This window comes from Podarcis filfolensis, assembly GCF_964270895.1.
Source record: "Podarcis filfolensis genome assembly, chromosome: 10".
Lineage (NCBI taxonomy): Eukaryota > Metazoa > Chordata > Lepidosauria > Squamata > Lacertidae > Podarcis > Podarcis filfolensis.
Window position 1 is genome coordinate 71063102 of NC_139612.1, and position 20108 is coordinate 71083209.

At 46.7% G+C, this 20108-nt stretch overlaps 2 protein-coding genes across 2 annotated transcripts in view; both read right to left on the bottom strand.

Moving 5' to 3' along the window:
• LOC310743063 (C-type lectin domain family 4 member A-like) overlaps positions 1–3394 on the bottom strand; it is a 35624-nt gene extending 32230 nt beyond the window's left edge. The window contains exons 1-2 of the mRNA XM_083573154.1: positions 3309–3394; positions 302–327 (exon numbers count right to left, since the gene is read on the bottom strand). Of these exons, the coding sequence (XP_083429280.1) occupies positions 302–314 (13 nt within the window). The 5' untranslated portion in view covers positions 315–327; positions 3309–3394. The remainder of the gene's footprint in view (positions 1–301; positions 328–3308) is intronic.
• Positions 3395–6825: 3431 nt separating this feature from the next.
• LOC310743108 (C-type lectin-like) lies at positions 6826–16847 on the bottom strand. Its single transcript, XM_083573224.1, has 6 exons — positions 16658–16847; positions 16360–16426; positions 14664–14761; positions 9937–10077; positions 8754–8865; positions 6826–7066 (listed from the first exon to the last, which is right to left on the bottom strand). Exons 2-6 carry the CDS (start codon positions 16424–16426, stop codon positions 6996–6998), a joined length of 489 nt encoding a protein of 162 aa, XP_083429350.1. The 5' UTR covers positions 16658–16847; the 3' UTR covers positions 6826–6995.
• Between the last annotated feature and the right edge of the window lie 3261 nt (positions 16848–20108).

Consider the following 20108-nt stretch of genomic DNA (forward strand, 5'->3'; position numbering starts at 1 on the left):
TGGCAAATCATCACCGTGATCAAATCCCATCCAGAAACCAATGTCCCAACTGTGGAAGGACGTGTGGATCCAGAATTGGCCTTCACAGTCACTTACGGACTCACTGTTAAAACCATGTTTATGGAAGACAATCTTACTCGGCTACGAGGGATTACTGAAGAAAGAAGAATCTTGAAAAAGAAGGACATGAAATCCTTGGCAGAGCAGCTGGCTGTCTAGGTTGGGCACCCACAGAGCAGACTTTCTGACCCCCTTTCACTGTCTATTCCTGAACCCCGTATGGGCATGGCAGCATACATACCTACTGCAGGCATCCTTTCATGTTCTCTGTAAAACAAGAAGGGAGAATATCAGTGCACAGCAGACTTAAGGTTATAAGGACATAGGAACAACCTGGGATGGATCTACACTCATGATTTATAACGTTAAAAAGGTGTTATTTAAAAAATGCTTCTTGTGGGTTAACAACACAAAAACTTTGCTACAGAAGATGTGAACCACAGAAACAACAGCTGATTAGAGCAGGGGTCAGCAAACTTTTTCAGCAGGGGGCCGGTTCACTGTCCCTCAGACCTTGTGGTGGGCCGGATTATATTTTTAGGAAAAAAAGAAGAACAAATTCCTATGCCCCACAAATAACCCAGAGATGCATTTCAGAAAAAAGGGCACATTCTACTCATGTAAAAACACATTGATTGGACTGAGAATAAAGATGAATAATATTAATTTTGAATTTGAAAAATACCAAAAATGTAGAGACATGAAAGAGGACGATTATCTCTAGACTTCTGAAACATGGGAAGTCTCAAGAATTTTTTTTTTATAATTGGAATATATAATTGGTGTATTGTTATTATTGTAATTTGGATTGATTTGATTTGTCATTAATTGGGAGATGGTTATTGAAAATGAATAAAATCTTTAACAAAAAAGGCATTATTAAAATGTGGCACCAGAGGGCGCTGCAGAGCAGTGAGCCTTTGGCAATGGAGAGCTGTGTTGAGAGTTAGACAACGTTAGATTGAATAACGTTTTTACAGATTAGTGTAGATCCAGCCTTCGTGGAGCAGGCGTCTAGTCCAGCATCCTGTTCTCACAGCGGCGAAGGAGATGCCTGCTCTGGAAAACCCGCAAGCCAGATCAGAGTCCGGTTGCTTCCAGCAAGTGGTTTTCTGAAGCATTGCTGCCTCCGACCGTGGGAGCAGATCAGAGCCATTGTGGCATCTAAGAACTTCTAAAAACCACCCGAATCTTTCTTGTCACCATGTCCAGGGGAAAATCCAGACCAAAAAATGCCGGATGTAGAAACAAGGTGCAACCTAATTGTACCCGCTTCCTCATCCACCTGGGTCCAGAATGGTTGCCAACCCTCGCCCTGGCAAGGTAAAGGTAAAGGAACCCCTGACTGTTAGGTCCAGTCGCGGACAACTCTGGGGTTGCGGCGCTCATCTCGCTTTATCGGCCGAGGGAGCTGGCGTACAGCTTCCGGGTCATGTGGCCAGCAGGACTAAGCCGCTTCTGGTGAACCAGAGCAGTGCACGGAAACGCCGTTTACCTTCCCGCTGCAATGGTACCTATTTATCAACTTGCACTTTGACGTGCTTTCGAACTGCTAGGTTGGCAGGAGCTGGGACTGAGCAACGGGAGCTCACCCCGTCGCGGAGATTCAAACCGCTAACCTAATTGTACCCACTTCCTCATCCACCTGGGTCTGGAATGGTTGCCAACCCTCACCCTGGCAAAGAACAGAAGAAAAACACCCTTGTGGAACAGCAGGCACATTTGGGATTTTGTGACTGACAACAGTCCAGGTTCCTAGCTCGATAACACAGTAAGTGTAGATCAGGGGTCAGCAAATTTTTTAGCCACAGGCCGGTCCACTGTCCCTCAGACCTTGTGGCAGGCCGGAGAAGCAGCACTGGGAGGTGGGGTGGGCTGGAAGAAGAGGCGAGGGGGGCAAGTAGTCCTCCTCCCCACCCCCAGCCTCTGCACTTACCTTCCCAGGGGCTGCCGCTGTTGCTGCCGCCACCACTGCTTCTCGTGGGTAGACAGAGTGAGCTCATCCGCTCCGCTCTCTGGCCCACAGGAGCACCAGGGTGGCAGAGGCAGAAGGAAGATGAGTGGCACGAAAGGGCTGGCTCCGGAGAGGGGCTACTTAAAATGGTGCTCAGCCAGCTCAGCCCTGCCCCCTTCCTCCTCTAGGCAGGGCAGGGAGAAGCCAGGAGGAGGGAGGGAAGAGGCATAGCCATGGTGTGTGTGAGGCAGAGGGGGGAGAAATGGAATGGCGCAGGGGGGGGGGGAAATGGCGCAGCCCGAACGAACAGAATCCCCACTCCAATCCACGGACAGTCCGCGGGCCGGATCCTGAAGGCAATTGGGCCTGATCCAGCCCATGGGCCTTAGTTTGCCGACCCCTGGTGTAGATAATTAAAAAGGAGGATTTATTGCAAAAGCTAACAGATAGCTCCGGACGGTTCTAACAAAGCCTCCGACATCATTGCTCAAGATGACCCTTCTGAAGACTCCTTCCGGTGTCTACAGAATATATTGAACTTTTGCACCTTACATCTCTTGTTTTGCTTCAAGTCTAGTAGCCCTCCCAGGGAGCAGAAAAGACTACTTATGTATGTGACTACAGCTGCGCAGATGCTATTGGCCCAGAGATGGAAAGAAGATAAAGTCCCTATCAGAGAAGAATGGCAGATGAAGTTAATGGACTATGCCGAAATGGCTAAAATGACCGGAACAGTCAGAAATCAGGAAGACCAAAATTTTAATAATGAATGAGGGAAATTTATACCTTATCTTAAAGACCACTGTAAACAGTTAAAGTCGTTAGTGGGATTGGAATAACACTTGTAGTTTAATGGTGAATTCTGGACACAATGGAAGAGGCAAAGGGTTTGGATTATCATAAAAGATGCAGGAGGAAATGATTAATAATAGGACCCACAAAGGGGAGGATGGAAGTCCAGGAGATTCCTTTGAATCTGGTTGTTATGATTTATGTTGGATATATCTCTGTAAAATTTTAATTTGAAAAACCAAATAAATTTTTAAAAAGAAAAGTAACAGGCTGGCTGGCGTTTGGTGAGTTGGAGCTGAATGCCTGTATTTTGCATGTGGGAGTTTCCTGGGTTGAACCTGGGTTCGAAGACCCAGAAGAAGGGTCTTGGGGGTTATAACTGGGAGAGATCTCCTTTCTCTAGAGATTTTGGGGAGCTGTTTCCAGCAGTCCCTGGGACAGAGATCACCAGTGAGCTGTCTTTCAAGGCGATTCCCTCCCTCCGCGTTGCCCCATTGGTTACCTTGGCGCATTGATGGATCGATCCCCCTTTGCTCTGCCTCCGGCTCTTCCGGCAGATGCCCCTCCCTCCAACGGCTTCGACCACCTTCGGATTTGATGCAGAACATTCCAGAACCTCACCATTCAGCTCCTCCTGCGCCCTGATTGGCTGTCTGCCCTTTCTAATCTGCTTCTTCTTCTTTGGCAATCCCTCGTAGCCGAGTAAGATTGTCTTCCATAAACACGGTCTTAACAGTGAGTCCGTAAGTGACTGTGGAGGTCAATTCTGGATCCACACATCCTTCCACAGTGGGGACATTGGTTTCCGGGCGGGAGTTGATCACAGTGTGGATTTGCCAAGCGTGCCTTCCTCTTAGCATGTTTCTCCCTTGCGTCCTGAGTTCGAGTGTCTTCAAAGCCCATGACACCTTTGGGAAAGGGCTGTTCTCCAAATGGAGCACTCGCAGGCCAGTGTTTCCCAATTGTTAGTGTTTATACTACGTTTTTTAAAGGTTTGCCTTGAGAGAGTCTTTGAACCTATTTTGTTTAAAAAGGGTTGTTTAAAGAGGACGTGGGTGGCGCTGTGGGTTAAACCACTGAGCCTAGGGCTTGCTGATCGGAAGGTCAGTGGTTCGAATCCCTGCGACAGGGTGAGCTCCCGTTGCTTGTCTCTGCTCCTGCCAACCTAGCAGTTCGAAAGCACGTCAAAGTGCAGGTGGATAAATAGGTACCACTCCGGCGGGAAGGTAAACGGCATTTTCGTGCGCTGTTCTGGTTCGCCAGAAGCGGCTTAGTCATGCTGGCCACATAACCCGGAAGCTGTATGCCGGCTCCCTCGGCCAGTAAAGCGAGATGAGTGCCGCAACCCAAGAGTCGGCCACGACTGGACCTAATGGTCAGGGGTCCCTTTACCTTTATACTACATTTTTAAAGATTTGCCTTGAGACAGTCTTTAAACCTCCATTGTTGACCACCAGCATTACGCTTTCCATTTTTAAGTTCTGAATAGAGTAGTTGCTTTGGAATACAATTATCAGGCATCTGCCCAACATGACCAGTCCAGCAAAATTGATGTTGAAGAATCATTGCTTCAGCACTGGTGATCTTTGCTTCTTCCAGTACACCGGCATTAGTTTGCCTGTCTTCCCAAGTGATGTGTAAATTTTTTTTGAGACACATTCCACCCATGGCGTAAGCCCAGGGAGATGTGGCAAACATGCCTGAAAAGCATTGCTCTTCATAATACTTATGCTAACAGTAGCATCATAAAACTGTAGACTGGGATTAAAAGCTCTACTCACGGAGCTATGTGGAATCTTTAATAATAATAATAATAATATTTTTAATATTAAATTCTTTCAACAGCTGCTCTCTGGAGCGGGATCAAACATGCTTACTCAGTCATCCATGGGACAGCTCTCTTTTTAAATAAATATATGTTTATTAAAGATTTCTTGGTTTACAAAAATACGTGCATTGTCTCTTTTTTCCAAGTTGGGCTTTCTACAGAGCATGGGAGAGCTCTTGAGATGTTTGAAGATAGCTCTCATAACTCCTCTCAGCCTCCTCCTCTCCAGGCCAAACATATCCAACTCCTTCAACCGTTCCTCATCAGGCTTGGTTTCCAGATCCTCAATCTGGTCTTGCACACTTTCCAGATTGTCAATATCCTCCTTAAATTGCGATGCCCCTAACTAGACACAGGACTCCCTGTCCTGGCCCAGTATAGTGATTAAAACATTACGTAATGGCTTTCATTCTGCCTAACGACGGCGCGATGGACTTTTGCATTGCACGTATTGTTGCATTTTTATATCTTACATTATGTACAGGCTTGCTGATGTTATCGGCTGCCGTTTTCTTATTCACAAATGAATGAGCCAGGTAATCGCCTGTCAAATTGCCATCTGTCCTCAGGCTTAATGAATGGAACAAAGACAAGACCCAGCTGCACCCACCATTATTTTTTTTTTTGCAATTATATGAGGCATGCAGCAGAACATAAGTTTTTCCTCAGTTTGTGAAACCCAATCAGCCCAGCCTGTGCCCATGTCCTGGGTTCGAATCACCCTCCGGCTAATTCATGGCCGTCACTGGTGTTTATGTCAGAGATATTTCACCTGTGATTCCTGCTGGACTAGATCGGGGTCAGCAACCTTTTTCAGCCGTGAGCCGGTCCACTGTCCCTCAGACCATGTGGGGGGCTGGACTATATTTTTTGGGGGGGGAAATGAACGAATTCCTATGCCCCCAAAATAACCCAGAGATGCATTTTAAATAAAAGGACACATTCTACTCATGTAAAAACACGCTGATTCCTGGACCGCCCACAGGCCAGATTTAGAAGGCGATTGGGCCGCATCCAGCCTCCGGACCTTAAGTTGCCCCCCCCGGGGCCTTAGGATGACCCCCACCCTGGGTCCCTTCCAGCTCTGCACTCCTATAACTTACAGCCTTGAATTGCTTCTTGACCTTACTCTTAACCATTGTCGAGAGACAATGGAGTGCACTTCTGGGGGTGAAGTCAAACCACTGGGGAATCACAGCACCAGTTGTGGCTGCAGAGACCAGCAAATCTCCATTGCTCCCTCCTGTGCTGCTTTTGCTACTTTCGTAGCACCAAAGTGACCCCCTCCCCGGGCACAAGCCTGGACAGTGTGCTTTGGAAATCTTGGGCTGCACAGCCAGCCAGACACCATCCCCTTAGCTGCGGGGGTCTCAGATCCCTTGAGAAGGTAAAGGGACCCCTGACCATTAGGTCCAGTTGCGGACAACTCTGGGGTTGCAGAGATAGCTAGATTGTAGCAAATAATAATAATAAATAATAAATGGTTATTTATACCCCACCCTTCCCGGTTCAGAAAACCGGACTCAGGGCGGCTAACAACAAATTAAAAACTCTTAATTGATGCAGCAAAAAACAGCATAAAATGCAGTATAAAATGTGACTAACAATAAATTCTGAATTCAAAAATCAATTTAGGGGGAATTTAACCCAATAAACTTTGGATGATCACCAGGGCTAGCTGGCTAAATTAGTCCTTTTTGGGCCAGCGAGGAGACCAGGGGAGAATTAGCTGTGGGATCCCAGAGCGGGGAATCTTCATAAAAGGGGAGGGGGGGGAGAAGGGGAATAAAAGATCAGGACAGGTTCAAATTGAAAGCCAGGCAGAATAGCTCTGTCTTACAGGCCCTGCGGAAGGATGTTAAACCCTGCAGGGCCCTGGTCTCATGGGACAGAGCATTCCACCAGGTTGGAGCCATCACTGAGAAGGCTCTGGCCCTGGTGGAGGATAGTCTGACTTCCTTAGGGACCTCTAAACTATGCTTATTCATGGACCTTAAGGTCCTCTGCAGGGCAGACCAGGAGAGGCGGTCCCGTAAATACGAGGGCCCTAAGCCACAAGTGGCAAAGACCACGTTGGAACGGGGTGATGCTCATTTGGAATCAAAGAATTTAGGACTCGGTAAGAAATCTCTGGGACTAAAGTCAGCTAAAATATTTTTATTTTTATTTTTTACTTAGCAAGGATTCTCAAAAGTTACAGAGTAAAGAGGTTAGGTAGCACAACTGCAACCTCCTAAAGCACTGCAAGGCTGTGGGGAGCAGAGGGAAAGGGGGCTGGCTTGCCAGGGGCTGGTTGGTCAGGGGTCCCTCTCGGCTGGTTTCTTGGCTTCATTCGTTGAGCACCCAGACGAACGGCTGCCATCATTCCAGGGGCAAGTTGCACATATACCTCAGCCTCAGCGAACATGGGGCAGCTTTCCATTTTGTGAACTCTGAAAGACAACGGCAGAGGAAGGAACATGTTGCGTCTGTCTGCACGGGATTGATTTCCCCTGTCCTCAGTGATTGGGGCCGGTGCTACCATTAGGCAGAATAAGATGGTTTGCCCTAATTGTTTCCCAAGGTTTGCTCAAGCAGTGCATCCAACTAAGTCAAGTTGTTCCTGTGCACAACACAAAAGTACATTCAGATTGCCAAGGAGAAATTAAAAGGAAAGCATTCCACTTTCTAGACAGCTAATTGGCTGTTGAAGGGACCAACTATATAAAGAAAGGAGTTATAAAGTGAGGCGGGGGTCTCAGATTCTTTCAGAAGGTAAAGGGACCCCTGACCATTAGGTACAGTCGTGGCCGGCTCTGGGGTTGCGGCGCTCATCTTGCTTTATCGGCCAAGGGAGCTGGCGTACAGCTTCCGGGTCATGTGGCCAGCAGGACTAAGCCGCTTCTGGTGAACCAGAGCAGCGCACGGAAACGCCGTTTACCTTCCCGCCAGAAGGTATTTATCTACTTGCACTTTGACGTGCTTTCAAACTGTTAGGTTGGCAGGAGCAGGGACCGAGCAACGGGAGCTCACCCCGTTGCGGGGATTTGAACCGCCGATCTTCTGATCGGTAAGTCCTAGGCTCTGTGGTTTAACCCACAGCGCCACCTGTTGGGGCCAGTCCTACCATTAGGCAGAATGAGAAATTTAAAGACTATTTAGTTAAATATGTTAAATTAACTGGAAAAGCTTGCAAATACCAGATAGGCTTAGGATTTAGATATGTAATGTGATGAATTAATATGTTTCATGCTGAATTGGAAAGAAAGAAAGATGTTAAGTGTTTAAGTAATTTTTTTAAGAATTTAGGTTTTGGAAAACCGTTAAAGTGTTATACACTAAAATTCAACCAGGGGGATATGAGGAAGTCACTTAACAATGATACAAAGTTTGGTTTAAATACGGTTGAGATTTATGTTTGTTTGTTTGTTTGTTTATATGTTTGTTTGTTTTATTTTTTTGGAAAAACAATAAAAAATTGAATTTTTTTTGGAAAATGACATCATCTCTCCTTGGTCTCTTGCTTCCCAATGCAGAGAAATCAGCAATTGGGCTTTTGTTTCTGAGTCCCAGACTGGTGAAGTTTCCTTTCCAGCCATCCTTGTTGTTGTTTAGTTGTTTAGTCGTGTCTGACTCTTCGTGAGCCCATGAACCAGAGCACGCCAGGCACTCCTGTCTTCCACTGCCTCCCGCAGTTTGGTCAAACTCATGCTGGTTGCTTCGAGAACACTCCCACCATCTCATCCTCTGTCGTCCCCTTCTCCTTGTGCCCTCCATCTTTTCCAACATCAGGGTCTTTTCCAGGGAGTCTTCTCTTCTCATGAGGTGGCCAAAGTCTTGGAGCCTCAGCTTCAGGATCTGTCCTTCCAGTGAGCACTCAGGGCTGATTTCCTTCAGAATGGAGAGGTTTGATCTTCTTGCAGTCCATGGGACTCTCAAGAGTCTCCTCCAGCACCATAATTCAAAAGCATCCATTCTTCGGCGATCAGCCTTCTTTATGGTCCAGCTCTCACTTCCATACATCACTACTGGGAAAATCCAGCCATCCAGGTTCCCCCTTTCTCCCCCAAAGCTTTTGCAATTCAAAACCCTTTTGCATTCCTCATTTGCAAAGGCTCTTGAGCCCGATTGCCCTCTTACCTTTGTCATATGTCAGCATGGCACATAATTCGGTCCACGAAGGTTGTGGGGTGGAATCAATCCAAGGTGAGAAAAGGACTGTGGAGGAATCTGCCCATCTCCACTTTCCACTCTGCGAAGAGAGCAAAAAACGGACAGCTTATTTCTCGGAGAAGGTAAGGCTGGAGTGCTTGGTGCGGCTGGCACTCTGCACATGCCCTGGAAAAACTGGAAACTTTCAGTTGCCCTGGAAAGGTGTCATACAGTTTTCGGAAGCTGACGTGGAATTTCTGCAAAACTCGTTATTAGCCGGGACAGCGCCATGTATGCAAAAGGGCAGCCTGGCCACAAAACGGTTAAAGGAGAGCGAAAACCGACTCTACTTAAAGTTCAAGGAGGGCTCTCCGTGCACAGTAAAAAATGGGTTGAATAAAGTTGCATTTAGGGATGTGGGTGGTGCTGTGGGTTAAACCACAGAGCCTAGGACTTGCCGATCAGAAGGTCGGTGGTTCGAATCCCCGCGACGGGGTGAGCTCCCGTTGCTCGGTCCCTGCCCCTGCCAACCTAGTAGTTCGAAAGCACGTCAAAGTGCAAGTAGATAAATAGGTACCACTCTGGCAGGAAGGTAAATCATGTTTCCATGCACTGCTCTGGTTCGCCAGAAGCGGCTTAGTCATGCTGGCCACATGACCCGGAAGCTGTACGCCGGCTCCCTCGGCCAGTAAAGTGAGATGAGCGCCACAACCCCCAGAGTTGGCCACGACTGGACCTAATGGTCAGGGGTCCCTTTACCTTTAAAGTTGCATTTCAAGGACTGTTGCAGGACAAAAAAAATGGCGAAGCGATGAGGTAGCAGAATAATAATAATAATAATAATAATAATAATAATAATAATAATAAAGAACATGAAAAACATGATAGAAGATCAAATATTAAAAACTTCCTTAAACAGAGCTGCCTTCAGATGTCTTCTAAAAGTCAGATAGTGTTTTATTTCCTTGACATCTGACGGGAGGGCGTTCCACAGGGCGGGTGCCACCACCGAGAAGGCCCTCTTCCTGGTTCCCTGCAACCTCACTTCTCGCAGGGAGGGAACTGCCAGAAGGCCCTCAGAGCTGGACCTCAGCACTCCCCTGCTCCCACATACACGGAACCACACCTTCTGCGCCCAGTCAGGGTGCCAGGGGGAGGGCCAGACACTCACCCGGAATGGGTCGTGGAGTCCGATCCAGATTCCTTCGGAACCGGGATGCTTGTCCAGAATGTAGCGGCTGATCAGAGCCGCCTCCGTCTCGGTGAGGATGGAGGAGAGATGGGCGTTGGGGCCATATTTCTGGCAGTTGTTCTGCGTGGGTGCAAGAGAAATGGGTTGAAGTTAAGACGTGCTACTGGGAAAATCCATCCATCCATCCATCAATCAATCAATCAATCAATCAATCAAGGCCTGCATGGAGTCCACATCCATTGAACTATAGGGGTGGCCAACTCCCAAGAGTTGGGTTGAAGTTAAGACGTGCTACTGGGAAAATCCATCCATCCATCCATCAATCAATCAATCAATCAATCAATCAAGGCCTGCATGGAGTCCACATCCATTGAACTATAGGGGTGGCCAACTCCCAAGAGTTGGGTTGAAGTTAAGACGTGCTACTGGGAAAATCCATCCATCCATCCATCAATCAATCAATCAAGGCCTGCATGGAGTCCACATCCATTGAACTTTTTTTTTTTTTAATAATATTTTTATTTTTCCATATAAACACAATACAACAAACATAAACATACAAAAACAAAAACAAAACAAAAAACATGTATCATTTCATATCCTAATTTCATATCCTATCTTCCCCGACTTCCTCATGCCTCCCCTTTCTGTATTCCAAATTCTTATCGATTGTTCAGCAAATCTTCCCTTATTTTAATTTAAATTTAGACTATTTCCTTATTCTCCTTGTCTTAACCATTACTAATAGTAACCATTTACTTTCCAGTCCAACATCATTCTAACTTTCATTAACTTTGTAATATTTCTTTAAATAGTCCTTGAATTTTTTCCATTCTTCTTGCGCTGCTTCTCTTCCCTGGTTTCGGATTCTGCTCGTCATTTCTGCCAAGCCCATATAGTCTATCACCTTCATCTGCCATTCTTCCAGTGTGGGTAGTTCTTGCGTCTTCCAGTACTTCGCAATGAGTATTCTAGCTGCTGTTGTAGCATACATAAAGAAAGTTATATCCGTCTTTAACACCCCTTGGCCGACAATACCCAAGAGAAAGGCCTCTGGTTTCTTGGGGAAAGTATATTTAAATACCTTTTTAAGTTCATTATAGATCATTTCCCAGAATGCCTTAATCTTCGGGCAAGTCCACCAAAGATGAAAAAAAGTACCTTCAGTTTCTTTACATTTCCAACATTTGTTGTCAGGCACATGGTAAATCTTTGCAAGCTTGACTGGGGTTATGTACCACCTATATATCATTTTCATAATGTTTTCTCTTAAGGCATTACATGCCGTAAATTTTATCCCGGTGGTCCACAACTTTTCCCAATCAGCAAACAAGATATTATGACCAATGTCCTGAGCCCATTTAATCATAACCGATTTAACCGTTTCATCTTGTGTATTCCATTTCAGCAGCAGATTGTACATTTTGGACAAATTCTTAGTACTGGGTTCTAACAGTTCTGTCTCCAGTTTTGATTTTTCCACCTGGAAGCCAATTTTACTGTCCAGTTTAAACGCTTCATTTATTTGATGGTAGTGGAACCAGTCTCTCACCTTCCCTTTTAATTTCTCAAAACTCTGCAATCTCAATTTGTCCCCTTCCTTTTCCAAAATTTCCCAGTATCTTGGCCACTTGGACTCCATATTTAACTTTTTAACTGCCTTAGCTTCCATTGGCGACAGCCACCTTGGAGTCTTATTTTCCAGCAAGTCTTTATATCTGTCCCAGACATTTAATAGTGCTTTTCTGACAATATGATTTTTAAAACTTTTATGTGCTTTAACCTTGTCATACCACAAATATGCATGCCACCCAAAAATGTTATTAAAACCTTCCAAATCCAAAATGTCTGTGTTTTCAAGAAGTAGCCATTCTTTCAGCCAGCAGAAAGCTGCCGCTTCATAGTAAAGTTTAAAGTCTGGCAGGGCAAACCCCCCTCTTTCCTTTGAATCCGTTAGTATCTTAAATTTAATTCTGGGCTTTTTGCCCTGCCAGACAAATTTAGATATGTCTTTTTGCCACCTCTTGAAACAATCCATTTTATCAATTATTTGCAATGCTTGGAACAAAAACAACATTCTTGGCAATACATTCATCTTTATAGCTGCAATACGGCCTAACAAGGAAAGCTTTAAGTTGGACCAAACACATCCATTGAACTATAGGGGTGGCCAACTCCCAAGAGTTGGGTTGAAGTTAAGACGTGCTACTGGGAAAATCCATCCATCCATCCATCCATCAATCAATCAATCAATCAATCAATCAAGGCCTGCATGGAGTCCACATCCATTGAACTATAGGGGTGGCCAACTCCCAAGAGTTGGGTTGAAGTTAAGACGTGCTACTGGGAAAATCAATCAATCAATCAATCAATCAATCAATCAATCAATCAAGGCCTGCATGGAGTCCACCTCCATTGAACTATAGGGGTGGCCAACTCCCAAGAGACTGTGATCTACTCACAGAGTTAAAAACTGGCAGTGACCATTTTGGGGGATTCAGGTCAAAGTTGTTGAGCTTTTTAGGGGAGCCAGTGATTTACCAGTGATCTACCACAGACTTCCAGTGATCTACCGGTACATCACGATCTACCTGCTGGACATGCCTGAACTATGCCCATTCCCTGTGCATTCAAAAGGTAACGTGAGGACAGGGAAATCTGAAGGATATCTTGAAAGCGTTGCACATTGGGGATGGGCAGGCGAAAAGCAGGAAGATGCTGTGAGCATATAACACCCGTGATTAGAACTCAGTACTGGTTGCCTGTTTGCTACCAGGCCAGGTTCAAGTTGTTCCTATTTAGTGTATGATTCCCCTAACAACTTGGGAGTGGTGCACCCATGAAATCGCCCGACTCCATTTGCACCCACTTCGACCCCTTCAGCCTGCAGAACTGGCTCCGTTAGAGCTGCTGCTTAATTCCACATTTGTGAGAAACCAGGCCCCATCCTTTGGAACTCCTGTCCTCTTGACAGGCGCCTTCGCTGCACACTTTCTGGCGCCTGTGAAAAACATTCTTCTGTCAGCCAGCCTGCCCAGAAATGCAGAATGCCAGTGCATTTTTTGATCTGGCTTTTAGCATAAAAGGTAAAGAGACCCCTGGCCATTAGGTCCAGTCGTGACCGACTCTGGGGTTGCGGCGCTCATCTTGCTTTACTGGCCGAGGAAGCCGGCGTACAGCTTCCGGGTCATGTGGCCAGCAGGACTAAGCCGCTTCAGGTGAACCAGAGCAGCGCACGGAAACGCCGTTTACCTTCCCGCTAGAGCGGTACCTGTTTATCTACTTGCATTTTGACGTGCTTTTGAACTACTAGGTTGACAGGAGCTGGGACCGAGCAACGGGAGCTCACTCCGTCGCGGGGATTCGAACCACCGACCTTCTGATCAGCAATTCCTAGGCTCTGTGGTTTAACCCACAGTGCCACCCGCGTCCCGGCTTTTAGCATAACATTGACCTTAATTATTGTTCTTTTGGATGTTTCAGATGGTTCTTTTTCACTGTCCTGATGTATATTTTGCTGTAGGAGGCTTAGTTTGGTCAGAATCGAGTATATACTATAGGAGTCAACTCCTAGGGGCCAAAGGGTCTTTGCCTCCCCTCCCAATAAAATATTTGAGAGGGCTGCCCCCGCCCAATTTGGCAAACATTGCCGTTCAAATGGTGTCTGTGCAGCACGATCGAATATGAAGAGCAAAACTTACTTATCCCCCCTGCAATATTTTATTCAAGTTGGTACCCCTGGAGTATACACTTCCAGAATTGATGCTATATCCAGGGGACAGCAAACTTTTTCAGCAGGGGGCTTGTCCACTGTCCCTCAGACCTTGTGGGGGGCTGGACTATATTTTGGAGGGGGGAAATGAACAAATTCCTATGCCCCACAAATAACCCAGAGATGCATTTTAAATAAAAGCACACATTCTACTCATGTAAAGACACGCTGATTCCTGGACCGTCCGAGGGCTGGATTTAGAAGGCAATTGGGCTGGATTCGGCCCTCGGGCCTTAGTTTGCCTACCCATGCTATATACATTACTTCTGGTAAATGGGCCACTATAGCTACTAGAGGGCTGTGAAAATTCCTGTCCCAGTCTTTTTAGACTCTTCTACCCATGTGCTATCTAAAACCCAAGGGGAGCATGGATTGCCAGAGGTGAAATGTATTTGGTGTTATTTTCAGCTCTCCTAGGTAAAGGTAAAGGGACCCCTGACCATTAGGTCCAGTCGTGGCCGACTCTGGGGTTGCGGCGCTCATCTCGCTTTATTGGCCGAGGGAGCCGGCGTACAGCTTCCGGGTCATGTGGCCAGCATGACTAAGCCGCTTCTGGCAAACCAGAGCAGCGCACGGAAACGCTGTTTACCTTCCCGCCAGAGCGGTACCTATTTATCTACCTGCACTTTGACGTGCTTTCGAACTGCTAGGTTGGCAGGAGCAGGGACCGAGCAACGGGAGCTCACCCCGTCGCGGGGATTCGAACCGCTGACCTTCTGATCGGCAAGCCCAAGAGGCTCAGTGGTTTAACCCACAGCACCCCCCGCGTCACATTCAGCTCTCCTACCCCACTATAATTATTTTAATTGCGCAATGTGGCTTATTCTGTTTTATGGTTTCTTTGCATCGGCTTCAGCAGCACAAGTAAAATAATATTTGCATTCATTTTGGCAAGAATCAGTTCCCCTCAAGGCACTGTAGGAACGCTTCTTACTTCTGCATCTTCCCACGAGGCTCGTGCGTCGAAGACTCCATAGCAGATTTTCTGAATGTACAACCAGTTTTCGGGGCAGCTCAAGTTTTCTGATGCGCCTGTTCGAGGGCCGGGGAATATAGGGTCGCCACATTTCAAAGAGTAGAAAAGAGGACGTTATGACGGCCGTTCAAAGCAAAGAAATGCAACTTGTTTCAAATGTTACCCCTGAAAAAGAGGACGTGTCCTAGAAAAAGAGGACACATGGAAACCCTGGCTGGGAATGCATGGGCAGGGCCTAGGACCCTCGTACCTACGGAACCACCTCTCCTGGTATGCCCTGTGGAGGACCTTACGGTCCACAAATGCCAACACTTTGGAGGTCCCAGGTTGCAAGGGGGTTAGATTGGTCTCAACTAGGGCCAGGGCCTTTTCAGTGCTGGCCCCGACTTGGTGGAACGCTCTGTCCCAAGAGACCAGGGCCCTGCGGGACTTGACATCTTTCCGCAGGGCCTGCAAGACAGAGCTGTTCTGCCTGGCCGTTGGTTTGGACTCAGTCTGACCCTTATGTTTCACTCCCCTTATGGTTTTGATCTATGGCCTATTATTAAAATGAGGCTGTATTTTAAACTGTATTTTAACCCGTATTTTAAATTGTGTTCTTTTTCCTTCCCCTCCCCTATTATGTTTTTATTGTGATTTTCCTCGTGTTAGCCACCCTGAGCCTGGCTCTGGTCAGGGAGGGCGGGGTATAAATAAATTATTATTACTATTATTATTATTATTATTATTATTATTATTATTATTATTGCCACAATGGAGTGCCCCCAAATTCCATAATACAACGAGGGACAGGACAGCACGTGTCTCCTCCCTGATAGAGCTGGGAGCTGGGCTGTCCCTTTGTAATGGTCAGAGGATCAGATTAGGATCTGGGAGACCACAGTTCGAATCCCTGACCGGCCATGAAGCTCACTGGGTGAGACTTTGGTAGAGTCACTCTCTGTCTCCCCCCACCCCCCTCAGCCTAGCCTACCTCCTTAAATGGGGGGGGGGAGAGAATGGGGCATACAGTTGTACCCTGGTTCTCGAACAGAATCCGTTCTGGAAGTCCGTTTGACTTCCAAAAACGTTCAAAAACCTGCGCTCAATTGGAAGCCGTGTCAGAATTTTGGGTTCCAAAGAGCTTTCGCAAACCGAATGCTCACTTCCGGGTTTGCGGCATTTGGGAGCCAAAAAGGATGAGTACCAAGATATGACTAAATGCAACCAATCAATCAATTTTCTTTTTCTGTATGGTGTGTTAATGTGAACGCTAACAATAAAATTTAATAAAAGAAGAAAAAGAAAGTAAGTGACTATAAAGAGAGAAAGAAGAGAAGGATTACAAATGTAATTTATTTCTGAGAACCTGGAGTATAGAATATTCAAATTGCTGTTTGTATCCTTTGAACAATTTTGTGTACTTGACTCTTTTTCATTTTTTTTTCATTTTCCCCCCTTTCCCCCCTTTTTATTTTTCCTTTTTTGCGTTTTTCTCTTCTTTTCAAATATTTGGATGTAATGTTTAATTCATGCTTTCTCTGCAATTTTTAAAAATGCAACAACAACAACAATACAACAGAAGCATCGCTGTCTCTGACTCTCCTATGATTCTATGACGGTTTAGGTCCAGTCGCCAGGGCTGGATCCCGAATATCCCCACAGGAGGACTCACCTTGCGAGATGAAGCTGGTGATCAGGAGCCCCAGGAAGAAGAGATGGAGGCTGGAGGCTGGACCCATCTGGGAGAAAGAGATAAAACAGGGAAGGGCAGGAATAGCATGGGGGGCGAGGTGATTTTGCCGAAGGTCCCTCGAAAACAACTTGCAATATGCGCCCAAATGTCAATTCCAGAAACATTTGCTTTCCCTTCTCCAGCTGAGTTCATCCATCGCCCCCTTTTCAACTGCTGTGGCACCAACAGCGACTGAGCACCTCTTAAGTCATGGGCAGAATGAAACCACGATACTCACTTCTTTGCCCGTGTCTGTTAGAAATGATGGCAACTTCCCTTCCTTAGAGAACTCAATCTTTCTTGCAGGGGTTCGAGGCGAAGGTGGACGCTGTTTCTTTGCTCTGGTGCCAATGCTGGAAGTGACCTCTGTGTTTCAACGCTACATCAAACTTGGATAATGTGCATTTTCATGCTCTCATGGTTGAGCGGTGATCCAGGTACCAGGAAGGACAGAGAAATGGGACTTGGCAGCTGGAATCGATCAATGGCTTTATGTTTTCAAGACAGCAAGTTATTTCAGTCCCCTGCAACTGGGGGAGGGGAGAGACTCAGCTCAGTTGGTGGTGGGCTGTTGTGGAGCAATCACTGATCCTGAATGGGGTAACTGTGCCCCTGAAGGACCAGTTGCGCAGCCTGGGAGTCATTTTGGACTCACCGCTGTCCATGGAGACACAGGTCAATTCTGTATCCAGGGCAGCTGCCTGCCAGCTCCATCTGGTAAGCAGGCTGGGACCCTACCTGCCCGAGGACTGTCTGGCCAGAGTGGTGCATGCTCTAGTTATCTCTCGCTTGGACTACGGCAATGCGCTCTACCTTTGAAGGTGACCCAGAAACTGCAATTAATCCAGAATGCAGCAACCAGACTGGTGACTGGGAGTGGCCGCTGAGACCATATAACACAGGTCTTGAAAGACCTACATCGGCTCCCAGTATGTTTCTGAGCACAATTCAAAGTGTTGGTGCTGACCTTGAAAGCCCTAAATGGCCTCGGTCCAGTATGCCTGAAGGAGCATCTCCACCCCCATCGTTCAGCCCAGACACTGAGGTCCAGCACCGAGGGCCTTCTAGCAGTTCCCTCATTGCGAGAAGTGAGGTTACAGGGAACCAGGCAGAGGGCCTTCTCGGTGGTGGCGCCCTCCCTGTGGAACGCCCTTCCAAGCAACTCTGAACCAGTGCAAGCAACTCTGATCCTTACAGAGAGATGCCAATCTGTGTTCACAGCATGATACTGTCATAAAAAGACTGTAAATCTACCAGATGCTGCTCATTAATTCTTATCCATGAGCTGCCATGAGGGAGAGGGCGGACTCCCATACTTGACAAGTAGGCAGAGTGGGCTGAATCCACTTCTCAATGCGAACCAAGCTACGTTCCGTTTCCTGAATGGATACCAGGGCTGTCTTAAGCATAGGCACCAAGGGTGCAGGGCGCCCGGGCGCTGGGCTCTCAGGAGCACCAGGCCAGAGTCCAGGGCCCGAGAGTTGGAGTCCAGGAAAGAGCCCACCTGCCATTTTTTATCTTATATTTTGGAAATGTACATCCAGTTTTTCCCCCTCCTTTAAATTTTTTTGGGGGCCCCCCAAGAGAGTGGGGTCTTAAGCTATAGCTTGTTTAGCTTATACGTAAATCCGGCACTGGCTGGACCCCTTCATTGGTGGTTTTGAAACAGATGGTCACCTCTCAGGGGTTCTTTAGCTGTGAGTCCTTCATTGCAGGGGGTTGGAATGGATGATCTCTGCAGGTCCCTTTCAACTCTACAGCTCCATGATTCTATGAGTCCGCGAGGAGAGCTTCCGTGCAGAGCAGATAAAGGGTTGCTCAAGGGAAAGGAAATGCCCGTGGAGGTCAAAAACATATAGAACCAGCTCTAACATCTGCTGGAAATGCAAAGAGACTGAGGGCACCATGTATCATATGTGGTGGAATTGCAAAAAGATAAAGGGATTTGGGGAAATTATTTACGATGAATTAAAAAAAAAGAAAAAGTTTAAATTTAGCTTTTGTCAAAAGACCTGAAGCCTTTCTCTTAGGTATACAGTGGTACCTCGGATTAAGTACTTAATTCGTTCTGGAGGTCTGTTCTTAACCTGAAACTGTTCTTAACCTGAAGCACCACTTTAGCTAATGGGGCCTCCTGCTGCTGCTGTGCTGCCAGAGCACGATTTCTGTTCTCATCCTGAAGCAAAGTTCTTAACCCGAGGTACTACTTCCGGGTTAGCGGAGTCTGTAACCTGAAGCGTCTGTAACCTGAAGCGTATGTAACCCGAGGTACCACTGTAATAAGTATACTGAGAGATCTGAGAAGGGTTTTCATGTATGCAGACACCACTGTGAGAACACTAATAGCCAAAGGGTGGAAGAGAGAGAATATACCCACGAAACTGGAATGGCAGGTGACATTATTGGATTATGTAAAATTGGCAAAAATGACACGGAGAATCAGGAACCGATCCGATCCAAGGTTCAGAAGAGAATGGGATAAATGCAGATTATATTTAAAAGAACATTGTAATCATATGAAATCTTTGGCAGGCTTGGAATGACTCCTGCAACGTTATACAAATTGTGGATATTGTGGATAAACGTAAGGTAGATATCAAATAATATGCAATTGATAAAGAAAACTTAGAACCTGTGATGGGGAGAGTGGAAGTCAATATAGGTGGAAGGAATTTTTTTATGTCTAGAAATGTTTTTTTTAATCTATGTTATTTGCTTTGTTATGCTGTTGACTGGTGATATTAAAATCAATAATTTATTATTATTATTATTATTTAAAGGAAATGCCCGTGGAGGAGATTTCTAAGCAATTTGAGGATGTCTTCCCAGCAGTAGAGCATATGCCCACACTGCGCAGGGTGAGCGTGCTCCTAAGGGGCACAGGGCACGGAGGGTGCCCTCCCAGGCCCGGGATAACCGCTCGGGTGCACGGAGCTGTGCGCGTGTTCTGCAGCTGGGGGCGGAGTGAGCTGCTGATGGCGGACGTTCAGCGCACCACCCGCCTGCGACTCCCAAGCCTCCCCCAGCTGTCAAAATGAAGGGGGGGGGGAATGCCGCCGGCAAAACAGCGCAGCTCCCCCCTTCCCCTGGGGCAGGCTTGGGAGTCATGGGCAGGTGGCACGCCAAATTGTTGGGATATTCCGTTCCGCCTTAAGTACAGGCATGACTGTTGTGTGTCACATGCCTGTTTACACTCCAGGACAGCTTGCTGGTCAACTTCCGTTTTGTGTGTAGCTATTGCTTAAGCTGCTTGCTTGGACATGAAGGGCAGAAGACATGTTTTTCCTTTTGTCCTGATGTATGCTGAATAAACTGCTTGTAAATATGCTCATCACAGCCTCTCCCTACCACTTCCGTTGTGTAGCGTTTACTCTGCTGAATAGAGCGTGCTCCAGCTTCTGAAACTGGGGTCGCTGAAGCTGCTCCAAGGACTGGAGATCGCCCACCATATCGGCCGGTGGGCTTGGGAATCATGGGCAGGTGTGTTGTGGTTCTGGACAGTTAAGAGTTAACACTCCAGGAAGCATTCTGATTCGCTGGGTGCACTGCCCACATGACCCGGGCATTTTCCTTTGATCTGTGCTCTGTGGGGGCTGAGCTCTCTCTGGGAGCAGTCTGTCTGAGAATGTGAGCAAGGTTATTTCGTTTTGTTAGAGACAGAAAGCTGTGAATATGCAGCTAGATTCTGT